Source organism: Engraulis encrasicolus, chromosome 22, assembly GCF_034702125.1.
Source record: "Engraulis encrasicolus isolate BLACKSEA-1 chromosome 22, IST_EnEncr_1.0, whole genome shotgun sequence".
Taxonomy (NCBI): Eukaryota; Metazoa; Chordata; class Actinopteri; order Clupeiformes; family Engraulidae; genus Engraulis; species Engraulis encrasicolus.
In genome coordinates this window covers 46,354,301-46,373,662 of record NC_085878.1, presented here as the reverse complement: position 1 = coordinate 46,373,662, position 19,362 = coordinate 46,354,301, and the positions used below count along the sequence as shown (strand labels likewise).

Here is a 19,362-nt window from a genome sequence, read left to right as displayed (position 1 = left end):
CCCTCACGTGTACACCTGAGCTGGAGGGCTAGTTTGCTACAATAATAAAGGAGGAGGATGATGGTAATAGCCTAAATAAACAAGACAAATGGGGGCAGCTGTGGTTTGATGGTTAGGGAGGTAGACTGTAGATTACAGGGTTGCAAGTTCAATCCCCCACCTTTACCGATCCCTACCACCCTCCTTGGCTGAAGTACCCTTGAACAAGGTGCCTAACCCTACATCGTTCCAGGGACTGTAACAATACCCTGTAATATATCTGTAAGTCACTTTGCATAAATGCGCCAGTTAAGTGTAATGTAATGCTAAGACTCATTTGCCATAAACTGCAACTTTTGATATTTTTGCAGGTGGTGCTACCAGCTTTGTGTCATAATAATATGAGTGGGGTGGTGAAGTTGCAACTCTTATGTTGGACATAAGAACCATGTGTCTTTTTAATGAGTTAATTAATTACAAACGGTTACTTGCAGGCCATAAATGAGGTGGCGGATAAAGTGACATATATTTGCTTATCTGAAAAGTTTTCCATGAAACAACATGAGAGAGAGAGAAAGAGAGAGAGAGAGCGAAAGAGAGAGAGAGCGAGAGAGAGAGAGAGAGAGAGAGAGAGAGAGAGAGAGAGAGAGAGAGAGAGAGGTAACAAGAGAACAAGGGAAGTAATCTTGGACGCTATAAATCAGTAAATGCCGTCTGCCAAACGCCTCATTGAAACAAAGCTGCTTTGTTTTGATTTCTTTCTTTCTTTCTTCCCCTTCCTCTTTTCCCTCTGTCTTCTCTTCTCCGCACTTGAGCATTGGTTCTGTTCAAATGTTACCCATTTTGTTTTAGCCCTCAATTCTGCCTGTGTGTTTCTTTCACAGGATTTCTAAAAAGCGTCCTCAACAACCTCCCATCCTCCTCCCACCTACAGCATACATGACGTGAGCAATCTTTTCAAATTCACACATCAAAGGACACATGAATAACAACAAGCTGTCCTGAATTGAAAAAAGGACTCGGCTGTACCGTATCTAAGCAACACCTCTCCGTCTGCCATCGCCATCACCTACCTTGTTGTTCCGTTATAAAACGACCCCCTCCACCACCACCTGCCATCTTCTTCATGTTTCCCTTCAAGACCCATCTCCTCTCCTCTCCTCTCTTCCCCTCACCTCACCCCATCTGCACCCCCACCCCAACTCACCGCCAACCCCATCCCACACCGGCATCCAACCCTCCAATGGCCTTTGCTCGTCCTCAGCTTATTCTATAGTAGGCAAACACATACCACAGAGCAGATATATGCATCGTTATCACAGCCCCGTCTGTCTGCTATGCACCGAAAAAACACACACAATGGATACAACAGATTCCCTGCACCACCATCACCACCACCACCATCACCACCTCCTCCGCTATCGTCATCCTCACTAACCAGCTCACACACACACACACACACACACACTCTCTCCCTCCCCATCTTTTCTCTCACTTACCTCCTCAGGAAATGGAGGGAGGCTGGAGGTTGTTTAGTGGGGGCCGCCGGTACTGATGCTGATGGTGATGGGGGTAGTTGATGCTGATGCTGCTGATGGTGATGCTCCGTTTCCCTGCCCGCCTCAGGACCAGCTCTCGCTCCAGCCCCAGCTCAGGCGATGCTCTGCCACAGTCCAACACACACACACATCCCCCCTCCTCCTTCTAAATCAGTGCCTCGGATGAGCTCCCCGATACTAGCATCCTGTCGCAACCGGGGTTAAATTCCCTCCTTTGATGCCTGTAGCGCTCCACTTTTCTTTGTTTTTTATCTATTTATCTCTTTTTTGTCTTCGACAGGGCTCTATGTTTATCTATTGTAGACCTCTACTGCCTCTACTGCTGCTGCCTTATTTTTTTGCCTGACAACACAGAGCGGGAGCCCGAGCATGCTCAGTTGGAGGCAGGCAGCAGGTCATGTGATCTGCAGCTGACTGGGTTGCCTCTCTCTCTCGGCTGCCTGTGTGCCTGTGCTGCTGCTGCTGCTGCTACTGCTGCCGGGGAGGGGGAGGGGACGGAGGACAGGGATGGAGCAAAATGGCAGCACGCTCTCCTCGCAGATGTTCTGGGTCTTTTGTGTGTGTGTGTGTGTGTGTGTGTGTGCTGTGTGTGTGTGTGTGTGTGTGTGTGTGTGTGTGTGTGTGTGTGTGTGTGTGTGTGTGTGTGTGTGTGTGTGTGTGTGTGTGTGTGTGCGTGCGTGCGTGTGTGTGTGTGTGTGTGTGTGCATGTGCGTGTGTGTGCGTGTGTGTGTGTGTTCTCTCTCTTTCTGCATCTCTGTCTGTCTTTCTGTGCCTCTGTACCTCTCCTTTCTCATTGACTGTTCTGTGAGATCTCGCAAGCATTGCATGAAAAAAATATCAAATGAAAAATGTAGGGTAACTGACTGCAAAGACTGCAGCCTGATTTTTTTTTTTCAAACTTCAAGACTTACTAAAATATGGATTTTTATTTTTATTTGTTTGTTAATAGTTTGTTCATTTGTTAGTGTGTGAATTTGTTGTAGTTAATCATAAATCAGGTATACCCCTGTCTGCAGGAACTGGTAGAAATGTCTTTATGTCTAGGTCTATACCACCACTATTCCCTCCTCTTACATTATGGATGCTGTGTGCTGTGAGTGGAAGACACTGGAAGACAATATGGAGTTGTTCCTTTTCCAACACAGCTGATGGCTTTCATTTTCTCCCACGTCTCCCATGATCCCATAGTCAACAGTAACCCACATCACAGTTCACCTGCTTAGCATAGCAATCCCAAGTTATGGCCCTTGCTCAGAACCAGTAAATGAATGACAGAGAGAGACGGGAAGGGAGGGGTAGAGGATGAGAGAGAGAGAGAGAGAGAGAGAGAGAGAGAGAGAGAGAGAGAGAGAGAGAGAGAGAGAGAGAGAGAGAGAGAGAGAGAGAGAGAGATTGCTTTGCAAGACACAGTGTTCAGCCTTCTGTTCAGTGACTCACCCATAGGGGCATATAGCGAGAAGAATGACAAAGCTAAAACTGCTCCTCTCCGCTCCGCCTCTGGGTATAGCGAAGCCATTTCAGCTACTACCCTAATTATCATATGTCCCCCGAACAATGTTTTATGTTGCCCCATTAAAAGACATTAGGTGTTCCGAGAAGCACTGCCTGGATGTGAGGACAGACATCCTCCTTTCCACGAAATGATTTAATTTCACAAGCAGCCACATTCCTCTGCGGGCGTTATTGAATTAGACACGCAAGAACGGTTCAAAAAGTCAGAGCAAAAAAACTGAATGTGCCTCTAAAAATGCAATAGTGGAATCCATCCAAGAGTTCCACCACAAGAGATGGTAATTTATTGTTTTTACTGAGAAGATGCATACATACATGCACACACAAATATGCACTTACTGTACACAAATGCATACACAAATATGCGGAGGGTAACCTATGCCTCAAGGGCCATATGCGGCCCTTGAGGCTGTCTCATCCGGCCCCTGATATAATTTGAATCTTATGCTGTTTCACATGAAATATGATATATTTTGCAAAGAAATCTTAGAAATTAGGTGCGCAATACAATTAAGTTGTATTTTCAGGGGACCTAGTGAAGGTAGGGTCTGTTGTAAAGGTTACCTTCAACATAGGCCTAAAATGCACGGGGAAATCCTGGTTTGTGTTCATAGTATGGATTGACTTATTTTTAGTGCTGCTGTGTATGCGCAAGTGTGTCAGCAAGTGCATACTTTCCTCTACATGTCAATGAGTGTGCGTACACTTGAAGTGCACGCGTAAACCGTCAGGTAAATACAGCTAAATAAAGCATGACTGAGGCCCCTTCCTGCCCACCAGTGACTATTTCCACTCTGACCCTTGAGCCCTACCATAGACATAGGCCACATATGCCCCCTGCCCTGCCCCCTTGCGGTCCTGCTCTGCCCCCTAGCCCATGCTCTCCACCCTTGTCCAGTGTTAGGATCCGGCCTTGGCTCCATTAGGTCTTGTATGAGTGACTCCATGTTTGTGCTGGGATTATGTATGCAGTAAAGGATTTTGCAGCATGGAGCTTGTGTGCGGGCCCTGAGGACGCTAATGCTCTTTGGCAGCCCTCTGGGTTTGGCCCACAGCGAGGGCTACTGATTGGACTGATTGGATTGTGGGCTTGTCGCTCACCTGGCGAGGCGTGCGTGTCACTGATCAGGGAAAGAAGAGAGAGAGAACGCGGGACGAAAAGAAGGGAGGTATAGAAGAAGAGGGTAAAAAAAGAACAAGAGAGAAAAAAAGAAGGAGAAGAGAGGGCATCAAGTCAAAAAGCTGGCACCGGCCGTGAAGGGCCTTGGAAAAGGCGGAGAGGTAGCGATCAGGAGGAAGAGAAAGAGAGAAGACAAGGGAGTAAACGAGTACGCCGTGATGGGGAGCGGGAGTAGCAAAAAAGCGGCTGTGGTGGAGTCCAGGTGGGTACACCTGTAGGGGGCACTACTGGGCAGTAAGGGTGGGGGGAGTGGGGGGAGTGGGGTGTGCATAGATATTCTGTACATATATGTGCTATGGGTGGGTGTGTTTATCTAAGGATGGAGGTGTGGACAGATGGGTGGGATGGGCGAAAACCATCAATGGCTCGAGATGTGTTATAAGTAGCAGCTCATGGATGGGGCATTAGTGGGCAGCAGGGGGGGTGGGTGTCTTGTGTCTTGTCTTGGTGGGATGGTCGAGATCTGCCTATGGGCGGGAGTGCTAAGCAGGAGCCTGTGGTATAGGTCATTCATAGTGGGGTCTGTCAAATGAGAAACACATGACATTTGTGGATGAGCTGTACAGCTAATGCATGTGCTGATATTGCGCTAATGTATTGAATGAGCTGATTGAACCACTGGTACTGAGCTCACTTTGAAGGGGAATGGGATACTGTACATCTCTCTCTACATACAGGCGGTAGTAGTAGAAGTAGCAGTAATCCATTGTTATACACAGCACATTAACACATTGTATACACAAAATCTGAATTGTTTGGCGACTGTGCACAAGTGTGTGTGCGTGTGTGTGTGTGTGTGTGTGTGTGTGTGTGTGTGTGTGTGTGTGTGTGTGTGTGTGTGTGTGTGTGTGTGTGTGTGTGCTTGTGTGTGTGTGTGTGTGTGTGTGTGTGTGTGAGTGAGTGCAGTAATAATATCTCTGTACTGTATTAATATCTCTCTATGTGCCTGATCTGGCTAGATCTGATTAGTAGAATTATGATGCGGCTCTCATATGGGGATAAGAGACATGGAGGACACTCATCATCATTATGCAACATTTACAGTTACATAGCTCAGCTCAGAGGGCTTAACAGTATGTTAAAGTTTTGCTACAGTATGTAAAGGTTTTAGTAGGCCTAGTTTATTTGTTCAGAATTTATGCTGCCCATGTGTGATCTTTGTTGGGTGTATTTACCATGACCATACATTTCTACGTAATGATTATGACGTGGATATGTGTGCTTTTAATAGACGAAAATGTGGATTTTCTGCAGTTATAGACATCTTTGGCTGCAAAACTTAGTTCAGACCCATGAGATTACTAATATTACTTAGGCCTAGTAAATGGTCATGAGAAACATGTGAATGAGCAGCAGCATACATTTTGAAAATATAGATTCACATACAGTTGCTTCCTATTTAGTGGTTCCTTATGTGTTATTGGTGTCTAATGTTAATTGTGCAGGTTGGGAAGAAACTTGCCCAATGCCCAACACACATTCGGTTACACTGCATATTAAATTGCCAAATATTACATTCAATTAATAGCCAAATATTAAATCAAAAATCAATTGGGTTCCTATGTTGTTGTTTTCTTTTTGCTGTGTTTTTCTCAAGAAAAAATCTATTCATGTATTTATGTAATTTGGTTCAGGAGGATTGCTGTGTTCAGTAACTACCACCAGATGGCACCATATACTCTATAATGGAAAAGCCAGAGTGGTGCAGGTTAACATGCCGGGCCATACCAAACATGCCACATGATGATGTCAAGAGGCTGATATTGGCTTTTCCTATTTGTCTGTGAGGAAATGGGCGCTGTCCTATTGATTGTGATTTTGTGCAGTTTGGTGATTCTGGTTGTGAAAGGGCCTGTTCCAACTATTATTGTTTTGGCCTCTGATGAAGAGAGTAGGCTAAAGGCACAGGGGAGAGGATGTTGGGATGAAGTCTAGACTCTGGACTGCAGGACACCACAAGGCACAGAGACCAGTGAATAGTACAGCTGACTTGCCATTAAATATCTGAAGATACATCTACTTTGTGAAAAGGCTTATTTGTGGACCTGATGGGGTGTTTTTGGCAGGGAGACAGCTTTGCTTATCTATACAGAATGGCTAACCACCAATATTTAGGCCTACCAACAGCCTACCTGACTCCATCCTTTTAGATGAAAAGAATGACATAAGACTGTGGTGAACAAAGGGCAGATATGTAGGCCTATTTATAAACCAGCCACATTATGGATTCAAATTTGTGTGAAATTGTAATGGCGATAAAGTCATGGTTTTTTTTTTTTTGCTTTGATATCGACTGCCTTTTATTTGACCATAGGCTAATGAGAAAACTGTGTTCAACAAGTAGACTATGTCTGGGGGCGTGAGCAAATCCTTGTCATCGCGGAAACAGTAACGCACAAGAGAGGCGCACGTCTGCCCACTGGTGTACGTGCGTGCCGTAGTGTGCATCTTACTAAAGGGATTTTGCCCACTCCTGTCTACAACTTCCATGTGCAGGTTAAGTTCAAATTACAGTTTAGAAGCATCCCAAAACGTTTTTATATTCTAACGATGAAAAATAGCTTAACTTACGTGGAAGCCTGATGTAGGCTACTGTTTATAATGTCTGTATTTTAAAGTAGGCCAATGTACCACTAATAGCTCCACTATGTGTGGAATAGAATAATAAGGATGATTAGGGTGCAATAAAGTACATCTCAAGACATTTTTATATGCCGCATCCTCGATGCACATGTCATGACCATGCTGCTGAAATATGAAAGTGAATTCTGATTGGCTACTGTCGGGACCGAATATTTCCCGCATTCTTCCTGGTAACCTTCCGCATCCAAATTATAAAACAGCCACATCCTAGTGTTTATGGGGAAATGTCATGCCTGAGTGAATATTTCGCATTTCAAACGACACATTCAGCCCCTGAATATATCATTTTTGATTGAGCATTCAAATAAAAGATACATCGAGTTCACTTCCTGGATAGACCTACTTACTGGTCTGCGCATGTACACTATGCTCACTTAAGAAGTAGTGCCAGTAAGTTAAGTGGATCACCTTGAGCCACATTGCTGGAAGTTGCAGCGCATCAGTGCTATCTGTCAGCTTTTCACAGAAGGTGAGTCGCAGATGCCTTGCTCTACTGAATTTTGAGAGTGTGTCCTTGTAGGTGGTGAGTCTCAGTCGCAACAGAGGGCCAGTGTGTAGTTCTAAGTATCCACATTTTAAATTGTGTTCAAATCCATCGTTAGCCTCCTGTGTTCACAGCAGAAACTAAATGGGTGTGTACCGTTGATATTAGTCGAAATACGTTTTAGCCAACAACTGTTTGACTTTCAAGCTAACGTCACTGGCGTGTGCTTAATCCGTTGTTTAGGTATGATTTGTACAATTAACAGCGACAATGTTGCACTGAAGGAAACCAGTGTCATTTCTTTTCAGGCCTAACCGAAATGGCAACATTGTTTCCAAAGCTGTGCTCAACATGACTTTTCCCCAAATTATGTTGGTGTGGTGTTTGGTGTAAATACTGAGGCATTCTTGAAGTCGTCTACCAAAGGTGTGGTTGCTTCCTTTGCGGTGGATCCCATTGGTTCAGTCCCCGACTCTTGTGGTCTCCTGTTCAGGAAAATGTGACGCAGAGAGGGGAACGTGACCTGTGGCGCATCGCATCCCTTGCATGGCGGTGCGCTCCTCTTTCAAGGAGACGGACATCCTTTGACTTGTACTGCAATCAATAGACAGATGGTTGATATTAATCAAGCAGCTACAGTAGGCTATATAGCATGACATCTTAAAGATGCCACAATGTATGCGGTATTACTCTTGCTTCAAACGTGACTGACCAGGTTGTTCCGCATGGAATCATGTGACACCAAGCAGTCAACCTAATGAACTAAGAAGTATGTGCTTACTGCTTCTTGGTTTCCAAACAGCTCTCTTGTGAGTCACATCACATCAGAGATGCGTGACGCGGGTTTAGGCTAGCTATGTCTGATGTCCGCAGAGATGCATTATATTTTGGGTGCGACAACCTTTCGCCACCCTTTTATAATCGAGTTCTGCGTAATTGTATTCTAAATCGTGTTTGTGTGTCTAACGGCATGTATGTCGTATGCATCTTAATGCACCGACAGGGGGATGTTCCCGTTGTGTTATGTAAGCCAGGCGGCCTTGCAGTTCAGTCGTACAACTCACGAGACTGGACCAACTCATTCAAAATGATGTGATCTAGCCACGCCGATGCATTTAACCTACCTGTTTCTGAATAAAATCACATTCAATGTTTCACATAGGCCGTTTTGAGGCTTGTGGACGCCGCTACGAGGCCAACCTTCTTATTAAAGTCATCCCTTACCTATTCAAGAGACTGTCAGCGTAGAGTGCAGCACGTAGGCCCTACTAGGCGATGGTTGCAGTCTTGGTAATTTTTCCATTTCCTGTGTGTCTGGCATGGCCTCGTGCGTGGCAGAACTCTGGCAGAATGTCAGCGCGTCAAACTACTGCAGGAAGTGCTGGTTGAGTGTGTGGATGTTCCAACACTGACTCACAGTGCAGATGTTACTCACCAGCACGGGGTGTTATGAATAGTTAGGCTTAGGCCTACTAATTTAGTGCATGACTCAGTGAATACTTAATTTCCACTGACCTAGACAGCCTTAATGGCAAAGGCCCTTGCATGCAACAGAAGTGTGTTTGAATGCAATTTTTCATTCATTTAAATTGTTTGTCCATCTGTACTGTGGTTCGACTCATTTTGTGTTTATTGGCTTTCTAAATAGGTGATTTTGTGCTATTGTCCATGAGTGTAATATCTTGCTCTAGGTGTAGCTGGAATATAAGGGGGTGCTGCAGACTGCGGTGCTGGTGCTGCATCAGGTCCAGTTCTGTAAGAGTGACTCAGCGAGTCTAGGTGCTGCTGCCTGCCAGTGTGTGCATGTGCGTGCGCGTGCGTCCTTGTGGGATCATAGGCCTGCAGTCAGTGCAGATCTGGATTTACAGCTCAGCACTTTCAACCCTTTGAGGAGTACCATCCACTGACTTAATATAATTGAATATATAATTACTGTATCATTGGTACCATCACATGTGTGCGTAGAATATTGAGTTGTCACTGTGACGTCACAAATCCTTTTTTAACACTGGATTTACAGCTCAGCACTTTTAAGCAGTCAGGCTGGCACCTATTACACATCACCTTCCCTTTACACACACACACACACACACACACACACACACACACACACACACACACACACACACACACACACGCACACACACACGCACACTTATCGCCAAACACCATATGTGCCAGTGAAGTGTGTTTACACACAAACCCCTCTGCTGTCGGCTATTCTTAGTGGGGAAAGCTAAGTAACTTGAACCCACTACCAGGAAAGCTTTCCCACTGAGCTGGTGGTCTGCCAGTTCAGGGGGACGGCGAAGGGACCCTTACCCCACTTACGCATTGCTCATGCTGGGTCAGACGCCCTGTTGCCGTTGGGCAGTGGCTGTTGCAGTGGATGGTGTCTGGGGGGTGTGCAGGGTGCTCGGCCCGTGCCGGCGTGGTTTATCCGCCACGCGGGGAAGAGGATTTGCCAGCACTGAGCCGTGGTGTAGGAGCAGGACAGCAGCTGCGGGCGGTCAGCTGACAACAGGAGTCGCCGCGCGGTCACTCACCAGCGTCGTCTCTCCTCGTGGTTGTCACCATTTGCCCTTCTGCCGGCGGGGACGGGACACAGAGGGCACCCTGGGATTGCTCTGCAGGACTTTGCTGGTCAGGTCCAGGGGCCTGGCTGTGCTCTCGAGATATGAGAAGCCCTACAGGTACCGTAAAAAGGACTGAGAAAGAGACAGACAATGGCTGACAGGGACCACATGAAATACAGTGGGTGGAGTCACATGTAAGGGAAGTGTACGTTGTAGAGACAGACAGAGAGAGGGTACTCTGAAGGAGTGTATGCCAAATGCTTTGAAATTAAGAGGAGAGAGTGGGATTCTGGCAAGATTGCACGCAGACATCTCTGTGCGTGTGTGTGTCTGTGTGTGTGCGTCCGTGCAGGAAAGGATTTGTGAGGATTAATGGCTGGCATCTAAAGTTAGACGTGCATGCCTCGCTGTCAGTGGTGGACATGACTTGGGTGTTTGTTGCGTAGCAGAGGGAGGTCGTGTCGTGTCGCATCGTGTCTGTCTGACATGACGTGGGCGTGCTCGTGCTCGTGCTCGTGCAGTACTCCTGACGTGCTGCACCGCCACACCACACACCCTCCCTGTAGGTGCTGTGTCCAGATTGAAACTGGTTAGGTTGCACAGGGTTACACTACTAGGCTCTACGTTGAGTCTGGGGTAGACTAAAGCTTCGAAGCCGAGGGGCTGCAACTATAATGAAAATGCCTTCATAGGTAGCATTCTGCTTAGTCAAAAATACATGTACTGTAGTTGGTTTAAAAGGCAAATGAGGCATTAAGTCAATTGTCTAAAATCAAAATGTAAGTATGTATTTTGGAATTGCAGAGCAGTGCAGCGGGCCTGCAAAATAGAGTCTGCTGCAGAGCTAGACCAGCATTTGCCAAGAATTGATCCACAACTTGAAGCCAAAAGGGAGCCCTTGCAAGTCATGCTGGACCACCGTAGACTGAAATTGTAGTCATGGAGGACCAGACTCAGTTTTGTGAACCAGCTAAGCTTAGGCCCATGTTGTGCACAAGCCACTCAATAGAAACTCAATACTGGTGCCCTTCAGTAGTCCGTTGTTTACTCAGACTGTGTCCAGTCCCACAGGAAAGCGTCCACTTGCCAGCCTCGTTTTTTAGAGGTCAAAAAAAGAGGTAACTGACAAAAAAAGGGGGGGAAATCAATAGTCGTCATGGTAACAGACTCGTTAGCTCATGCTCTGTTGGCTAGCATGATCGTGTGGTTTTGTCACTTTGGTAACTGAGCTGTGAATGAAGGCTTGGGTCATGTGATGATGGCGGTTGTGCTATCCTATTCCTTAACGTGGTGTGTCTCTCTCCACAGGCGTCTCATTATGGTTAGTGTTGTCTGCTTTTGGTGGTGGCTTGCTTAGGAGATTTATGTGGCATGTTTATTGTGCTGCACGATTTAGTCATTCTGGTTTGGATAGCAACTTGGTTAACCTATAAAAAGATTTGTGTTTGTTGATAAATCGTTTTCTTTTAGTTTGGTTTGGTCTGTTGGCTCTGTTTTAAGAATAACCACCAACTAAGGTTTCCTTTTATAGTCCTGGGAGTAAGTTATTCTTTGAAGCAATCAATTATTTTTCAAATCAACATACAACAACAGCAGAATGTATGGCTGATTTGGTAATAAGTGAAATGTTTGGATATCTCCGTCTCTTATGGGTCTGTCACATAGATTGTATACAGTATATTACTAACCTTGTGATATTATACATTCTATGGTCTGTCAGTGTTAGCTCCCACTGTGATGCATGCAGCCACTGCAGAGTGTGACGTGAAGGCAGAGTGGGTTGGCCATCGTCGCCCCTCATTGGAGGATGAGAGCGAGGCTGCCTCATGGCTGCTAGCGCCTGATTCGCTGTCTGCGTTTCCTGTGTGGTGGAGTGTGAGTAAGTGGCTGACGTGAGTAAGAGTGTGTGTGAGTGAATGGCGGGATGTGCGACCATGCACGTACAGCTCAAGAGCAGACTCACAGAGACACACACACACACACACACACACACACAGACATGCACGCACACTGCTAGCAGAGATAACCTATGGTTTATCCAAGCCCTACAGGACGTGCCGTCTGTGTTGGCTCGTGTCACTGTTCCCACTGGCCCTTTTCCAGTCTGCCATTCCATACCGCACATCTCTTTAGGAGGTGACGGGTGGAATGTGACAGTAGTGTGCGGAGGTAAGCTCTTGTGATGTTGGTCCTACACTGTCCCAAAGCCCCTCGACGACGTTAGAAAGACACTGCTCTGCTCTGACCACGATGCACATGACATTGATGAGGACAAAGAACGTGCGAGTTAAGCTTCCCCAAGCCCTGTACATGACCGAGATTATCCCTCCACAACCACCTCCTACCCACCTTCTCCACCTCTGCCCAACCTCATACTGTCCCATCCTGTCCTATCATATCCTATCTTGTCACAGCTCTTTCGTGAGAGAGAGTTAAGACGCAGGATTCAGGTCACTCTAGTAGCATTGGCAGCGGCCATAGTAGTGTTGTGGTTCTGCAGACCCCTGAAGGTTATGCCAACGTCACGGCTTTACGTGGTCCTCATCAGACCACACCCTGATGTGGCAAACTACCGCATGGACAAGATGATGCCTAGCAACTTCCAGTGAGTCCCTGCCCTCCCTCCTCTCCTCCCCACCCGCCTATCCCAAGATGCAGGTTGCTGTAGGCTGCTTTGCAAGAAGCTAGTAGCTTCTAGATGGAGCCGTATGCTCGGCAAGAAGACTAATCAGCAAAGCCTGCTGACATTGCAGCACCCTACCAGAAAGAGTTCTCGAAGGCATTATATTGCATTATGTAAGCCATTATTTGATTAATTTGGTCATATTATACACACACAAATGGATGGGCCTGGCAGTACCGGGGCTGTCAACGGCCTGCTAACTTACTGCTTCACTTGCAGGACAGCTTCAGTAGGCTTAGTATGCTTGCTAAGTGGAGAGGAGATGTTTTAAATTTAAGTAGCCCACACAGTGGTCACATGATGAGCGGTCTTAATAACTCCTTAATCCCAGATGCAAGACCAGTTAATGTGTTTGTTGCAAACTGCTGACTACTAGTACCCTAGACCAGTGTTTCCCAACCTTTTTTGTCTTGCGTACCCCCTAAGCCTCTTAGTTGTGCCATGAGTACCCCCAAATTAATTTTCTAAATAATTTTCTCTGTCCCGATGTGGCTGCTTCATACATTTGTTATAAAAGTAACACTTTTCCAAGTACCCCCTGCAGTGTGCTCGCGTACCCCTAGGGGTACACGTACCCCTGGTTGGGAAACACTGCCCTAGACTCAGATGTTAAAGCCCTGACTGGAAATGTTGCCAAGTGCTGCAAAAATGTAAGTCATTTTGGGCATTTCATGTTGCACAGAGAGAGGAGGCCTGCCAGAGGATGCTGCATCTGGAAAGGTTGACTGACATGAAGTGAAGGTTTTGCCATGGCACGCTGTGACGTCCTTTGTTGCACTGCGGTCTGGATGGCACCTCTCCAGGGGCACGCCCTTCCTACTTGGTCCCCAACCATGCCAGCCTCTTAAACGTCTGATCTTCCTACATCTGATTCACTCGCTGATAAGCTACTGATGCAGTCTCGTCATTCTACAATACCCCACATTCCTCATTGTTGCCGTTAGGTGGAGATGGCGATGAACACTACTCTAGTAAAAATCTTTAGCATGCCATGATGTTTGACTCATTGCTCGTAATTGTATTTGTTTGGTTGTGTCATCCCACTTCATTCTTTTAGGCTTGGGTGTGAGCCTAGGGAAGAGCATAGTGTAGGCTGCAGTGCAAATAGATGGCATTGTGAAGGATGAAAGCCATAAGTTATCTGTTGGTATCATGCTTTGCTGTGGATGCTGAAGAAGTGTGGCGGTGTGTGTTTAACGTGGTGTAGTGTATAAGTTAGGCTCTACCTGTTACCTAGCCACTGCTACCCCCTTATCTCTCTTCCTTTTCTCTTATCTCCTATCTATGTTTGTTTAGCTGCCGCTGTTCGCTAACTGCTGTCATAAAGATTGATATGTTGGTATGGTATAGCCTAGCGAGTGGTAGGGTGGGGGGGTGATGGTGGTGGTTGGGAGGTTATGTGTAGTGACAGATCTGTCATCTGCCTCCCGTTCAGCTCCTCTGCAAGAAATACAGCAGGTATTTTGTTGCTATTATGGTCTCCTACACAGAATGAGACCTTCTCCTTCAACTAGTATGCACAAGGGAGTAAGTCCAGTATGCAAACAGTACATGTGCACTTGTGTGTGCAGGAGGTAGAGGGGAGCCTTGAATCCATCGCTTGATAGAGTGCCAAAACACTTGCCTGTGTAGCTGCTGTGTTGCCACGGGTTACTCACTGCAAGCCTGGTGGGTGGGGGAAAGAACAGAATGTACCATGTGGGCTACTATGCAGCCCATGCACCTTCCTGTTTCATCCTCTCCCATTTCTCAACCAGTCCTTTCATATTCTCAAGAAGGCATTGAATGATTCAACCTTCTTTCTCAACATTTCACTAGGAGTTGTGTGAATTCCTGACATCGAGAGGGGATGCTATAACACAAAGGGACTGGTGACTCATAGCCACACCGCATCATATCGACTTCCTTTTTCTTACTGTGCTGCTCCATTCCAAGGCTGACTGCTACCACCCCCACGTTTACAGTACTCTGTCCCTGGACCCCATAATATCAGACTACCCAGTGAAATGAAACATACTTCATACTTCGATATTAAAGGAGTAATCCGGTTTAAAATGGCTTGAATAGAGTTAAAATGTGATGTTGAGGGCTAACTCTGGTCAGAATTCCAAGAGCTAGTTGAAATTTGGCTACTGCTGTGATGGGTCGGCACCAGCCATCATAATAAATCTCTACTTTCCACCCATTTACGAGGCTTAAAGTTGCTAAGTACTTCAATCCGCAGAGTCGCGGGGTTGTTGACATGTAAAAAGAGGCATAGAGAACTTTGGTAGTGAACAGTTAGTTTAGCTACAGGGCCATTTGTAGAGGCTGCGCCGTTTCTGTCAGGGTCTGTGTTTACTAAAACCTTAGAGAATCCATGCATTTCCACTGAATTCATTTTGCAGTCTGTTTCCATCCCGCCATTTCCTATCCTAATTTGTACTCGTTGATCAACTTATCGTGGCTTAATCAAAAATGGCGGCGCCTAGTGTTCAGTTGGCATGGCATAGCTTTATGCCTCTCAACACACAACACATCTCAGAGGGAGGCCTTACTCCTAAATGTGCAGTATGCTTCTCAGACGGAGGCCTTGTTTTACAAGCTGCGGTCCGGATGCCAGTTAATCATGAACCTGGCGTGCCTGTGGTTGTTGGTGGTGTTGTGGGCAGGAGTTTACTGGGACTTTAGCCTACTTCTCAAGAGTTCATGTCAGGACAGGCCTTTGGAAGCCCTAGGCCTAATACCTGCTGTGTAGAAGGAAAAGGGAAAGAATGAGGCTACTGTACACACACCTTTTTTTTTCCGTTCAATTGTCTTTTGTTTCCTTCATTCTACCGCACGAGATCTCTTCTTTCTCTCTGTATTCATACTGTTCTCTTTCTACCTTTTTGTGTTTTCTTCCTGTTCTTTTATCCACCCTGGTTTTGCTTCCCATTGTCTACATTTCTTTTTCACTTGAATCTCTCTCTCTTTATTTCTCATTCTCTCTGTCTCTATTTCTCATTCTCTGTGTGTGTTTGTAGGACTATACCAGCACCTGCTCCAGCCCCTGCACCTGTATCTTCTGCAAACATGCCCCAGACCAAGGCACAGGACATGGGCTCCGCCTTCATCCAGACGCAGCAGCTCAACGCTGCCATGGCCGACACCTTCCTGGACCACATGTGCCTGCTGGACATCGACTCCGAGCCCACCACCGCACGCAACACTGGCATCATCTGCACCATCGGTACAGTAGGACACACACACACACACTCATACAGTACACAACACACACAAACACCTCGACTCCAAGCCCACCACGGCACGCAACACCGGCATCATCTGTATAATGGTATAGTAGGACACACACACATACACGCATACATATACACACTCGCGCACACACACCTTGACTCCAAGCCCACCACCACACGCAACACAAGCATCATCTGCATCATCAGTGCAGTAGGATGCACACACACACACATGCATACAGTACACAACACACACAAACACCTCAACTCTGAGCCCACGACCGCACACAACACCGGCATCATCTGTACCATCGGTACAGTAGGATGCACACACCCACAGTACAGAACACAACACACACATACCTCAACTCCAAGCCCACCACCGCATGCAGCACCCGCCCCATCGGTATAACCAGGGCTCCGAACCGGTTCAAGGAACGAAAACGAAAACCGAAAACGAACGAAATTTTATGGAATTTTACAAGGAACGGAAACGGAAACGAAAACGAAATGGTCTTCAAGTGTTCCGGAACAAAAACGTTATTCTGAAATCCACAAACCGGTTAATAACGGTTTTTTTTTCGTTCTCTATATTTCATACAAGTGCACGATTTTGTTTGAGGAGTAACCATGGCGACGAGCAGTCTTTTAGTTCGGCTACTGACGTGTATGAGGGGAAACACAGCAACAGCATTTTGCTTCACCTGAGCTCTTGCCGCCGATTGATAAAATATTGAGGAGCATTGGCCAATCAGAGTGCAACTGTGCATTGTATGGAGAAACTTCCTGGGTAAATTTTAGGATGTGCTTCTCCTCAGAGATTTTGATAGGAAACTAGAACTAAACTGTCTCTGTTCTCCTGGCTTTCTCGTAGTGATTGGAAGTTGGCTCTAATAAACCCGCCCTAAAGTTGTTGACCACCAATATCAAATAAGTTTTTGTAAGAGAAATGCCACTTTACCCGCGCTGTTCTTCAGTCTCATTCACGGACAGTACGCCTACAGAGTTTTATATTGACACCATGGAGAGCAAAAGAGAACATGTCTTGAGATCGGTGTTGGGATTCTTACAGGGACAGAGTATTTGGACCATACAGTCTTTGATTTGCAAAGGAATTGGATAGGCGATTTGATGAACCTAATTCGCAGAGTGCTCTCGAGAGGCAACTGGTGGGTAAGTCATGTTTAGCTTACTACTTGTAATGGCACCGCCGAGTGCCTCAATGTTCAATGCGGTTATGGCAAATTATGTTGTCGTAAGTTACTGAAGTGCTTTTGTTGTGCGCAGCGTATCCCACTGTCGGTTGTAGAGAAGAGAGGTGAGAGCTGGTGTTTTATGTGCTGTAATCAAGGACGCCTTATTTATCTGTTGTGGTCAATGCGGGATAAAGTCATTCGTGGCAGATGGACAGACGCTAGCTGACGTTAGCTGGCCCGCTCAATGTCATCACGAATAACAGTAGGTCGCGTGTGACAACAAGCAGGGATAGAGAAAGACAGCGCATTTGTTGTTTAAGTTATTATTCTCTTCTGTCGTGCAGAGGGCTTGGCTGATGGGATGGACTACGTGGAAACTCTTACTATTTTGTGACGCTTGTCTGTTAGGCTACAAAAGGTCTCCGGTTTGGTGGTGATGGACTTGTCTTGCACTGGAATGGTTGGTAGCCGATATCTGAGAGCATATCCGAGGTTTCAGACTATGCAACCCCTTCTCTAGAACTAGTGACCCCTTGCATCGTGCACATCTCAAAACAGTTTGGGATTTTTTGTGGAGAAAACTGTGTCCCTTTTACTTACACGTTTCACTTGCTGCAAACCTCATCAGAGCTAGGCAAGAACTGAAATCCATGCCTATCGACACCTCTTATGCTTCTGGCTATTTTTTAAAACTCTCTCTGGCTATTCTGTATTGTGGCTCCCTAATCAACATCCACCCCTGGCATAGGCTACTTTTGATAAGAATTATAGGCATCCGGTTAAATCTGCCAGGATGGATAGCCCATCTGAGTGTTTTTGGGTGTGTTATTATTTTTGAGAATAGCTGTGTAAATCAAGGGGAAATAATGAGTACGTCTATTCTAAGATAAAGCCCACGAAAATAGACTTAATATGGCCGTTAAACACTGCAGGAACGTTAAGAACGAACGTTATTTTTCGTTCCGAACCGGTTCAGGAACGATATTTTTGTGGGGGAACGATTGCAGGAACGAAAACGTTAAACTGAAACTTGCCTGAACCGTTCGGAACGGAACGTTTGAAAAATAATTTCGTTTTCAAGCCCTGGGTATAACACACACATGCATGTACGTATATCACGGAACACACACACACACTCACTCACTCACGCTTTGCCCAACACTGCATGCAACACCGGCGTCATCTGCATCATCTGTTTCAGTCATTACAGTCTGTAAGATACACACATACGCATACAGTACAGAACACACACAGAGAAACAGTCGCCAAGCCCACCACCGCAAACAACACAGATGTCTATTGGTACCACACAGACACACACCAACTCTGTCACCTGCACCATCATAGATGCACATGCAGAATCAAGCCTCACATAGTCAAGAGACACATACACTGGAGCTTTCATACTCTCACAGATAAATTTGCTTATTGCAAATAGGCTTACCTTTTTGAATGAACCCGAACCACAAGACCAGCATAGGGAGGAAAGGCCAACCTGATGTTGAGTAGCAACAGTAGCACCTCTCTGTCCCACCTGTACACCGGTGACATTTTGGTGTCACTGTGTTGTATTGTACAATGTATGCCTTGTACAATCTTGGTACAGAAAGCCTATGAAAAGTATTTTTTTTGTGTACACAAAAGCCATGATTTCCCAATCAGTTAATATAAAATATAAACTCTCATATTTGAAAATAAACCATGCACTGATGAATGGTATGGCAGTTGAAAACGAGCATTAAAATTCTCTACACATTTCATAAAAGGATTGCTTAGGAGCGCTTCCTGGACCCAGACAAAGTTTGGTAGAGATGCTCTTTGGAAAGGGAAAACCGCAGATGCACAAACAAGTTAAAAAGCCTTTATTGTCTTGCACTTTAAAAAGACCACAATGCATTTTGGCAATCATGCCTTCTTCAGGGAGTCAAAACCACCACACATTTTCTGCCACTTTTGTTTTTTTGCCACATTGCGCTGTTGTAGTGCATGTTGTAAATAGATCTTTCACCTCCTCCTAACCTATAGGGTAGTGTGTACAGTATAAACACCACCCTTGTGGCTAGAACCATCTTTCCCTCTGTAATGAATACCGGTAATCTTTTGTACAGGTAATGCGGCTTACTTTAAGTAAATCACCCTCGTGGAACTGGTTTCTGTCACCTTTCGTCCTGTGTTGGCAGAGGAAGAGTAGCTAAGGCACGATTAGGCCAAAGGCCAAAAAGCATGGCGTTTCTAAGCCAAATACAGTGAGTCCAATAAAGGAAGTGCCCATCTGGTCTGTGGGACCGGAACTGTCAACAGTTGGTAGGGGATCAGATACTTATTTCCCTTA

General features: G+C 45.9%; 2 protein-coding genes across 5 annotated transcripts in view; one reads left to right on the top strand and one right to left on the bottom strand.

Annotated features, from left to right (window-relative positions):
* The window catches only part of LOC134439160 (protein mono-ADP-ribosyltransferase PARP6), a 38,392-nt gene extending 36,573 nt beyond the window's left edge, over positions 1–1,819 (bottom strand). The window contains exon 1 of the mRNA XM_063189026.1: positions 1,479–1,819. The gene's annotated coding sequence lies outside the window, so the exon portion shown is untranslated. The remainder of the gene's footprint in view (positions 1–1,478) is intronic.
* Positions 1,820–7,257: 5,438 nt separating this feature from the next.
* The window catches only part of pkma (pyruvate kinase M1/2a), a 31,904-nt gene continuing 19,799 nt past the window's right edge, over positions 7,258–19,362 (top strand). For 2 of the 4 annotated variants that reach the window (XM_063188138.1, XM_063188139.1), the window contains exons 1-2: positions 9,514–10,050; positions 15,622–15,827. In XM_063188138.1, coding sequence (XP_063044208.1) covers positions 9,698–10,050; positions 15,622–15,827 — 559 coding nt within the window. In that variant the 5' untranslated portion in view covers positions 9,514–9,697. Of the gene's footprint in view, positions 7,343–9,513; positions 10,051–15,621; positions 15,828–19,362 lie in introns of those variants that run through there. The other 2 variants (XM_063188140.1, XM_063188137.1) reach the window with 2 other exon arrangements.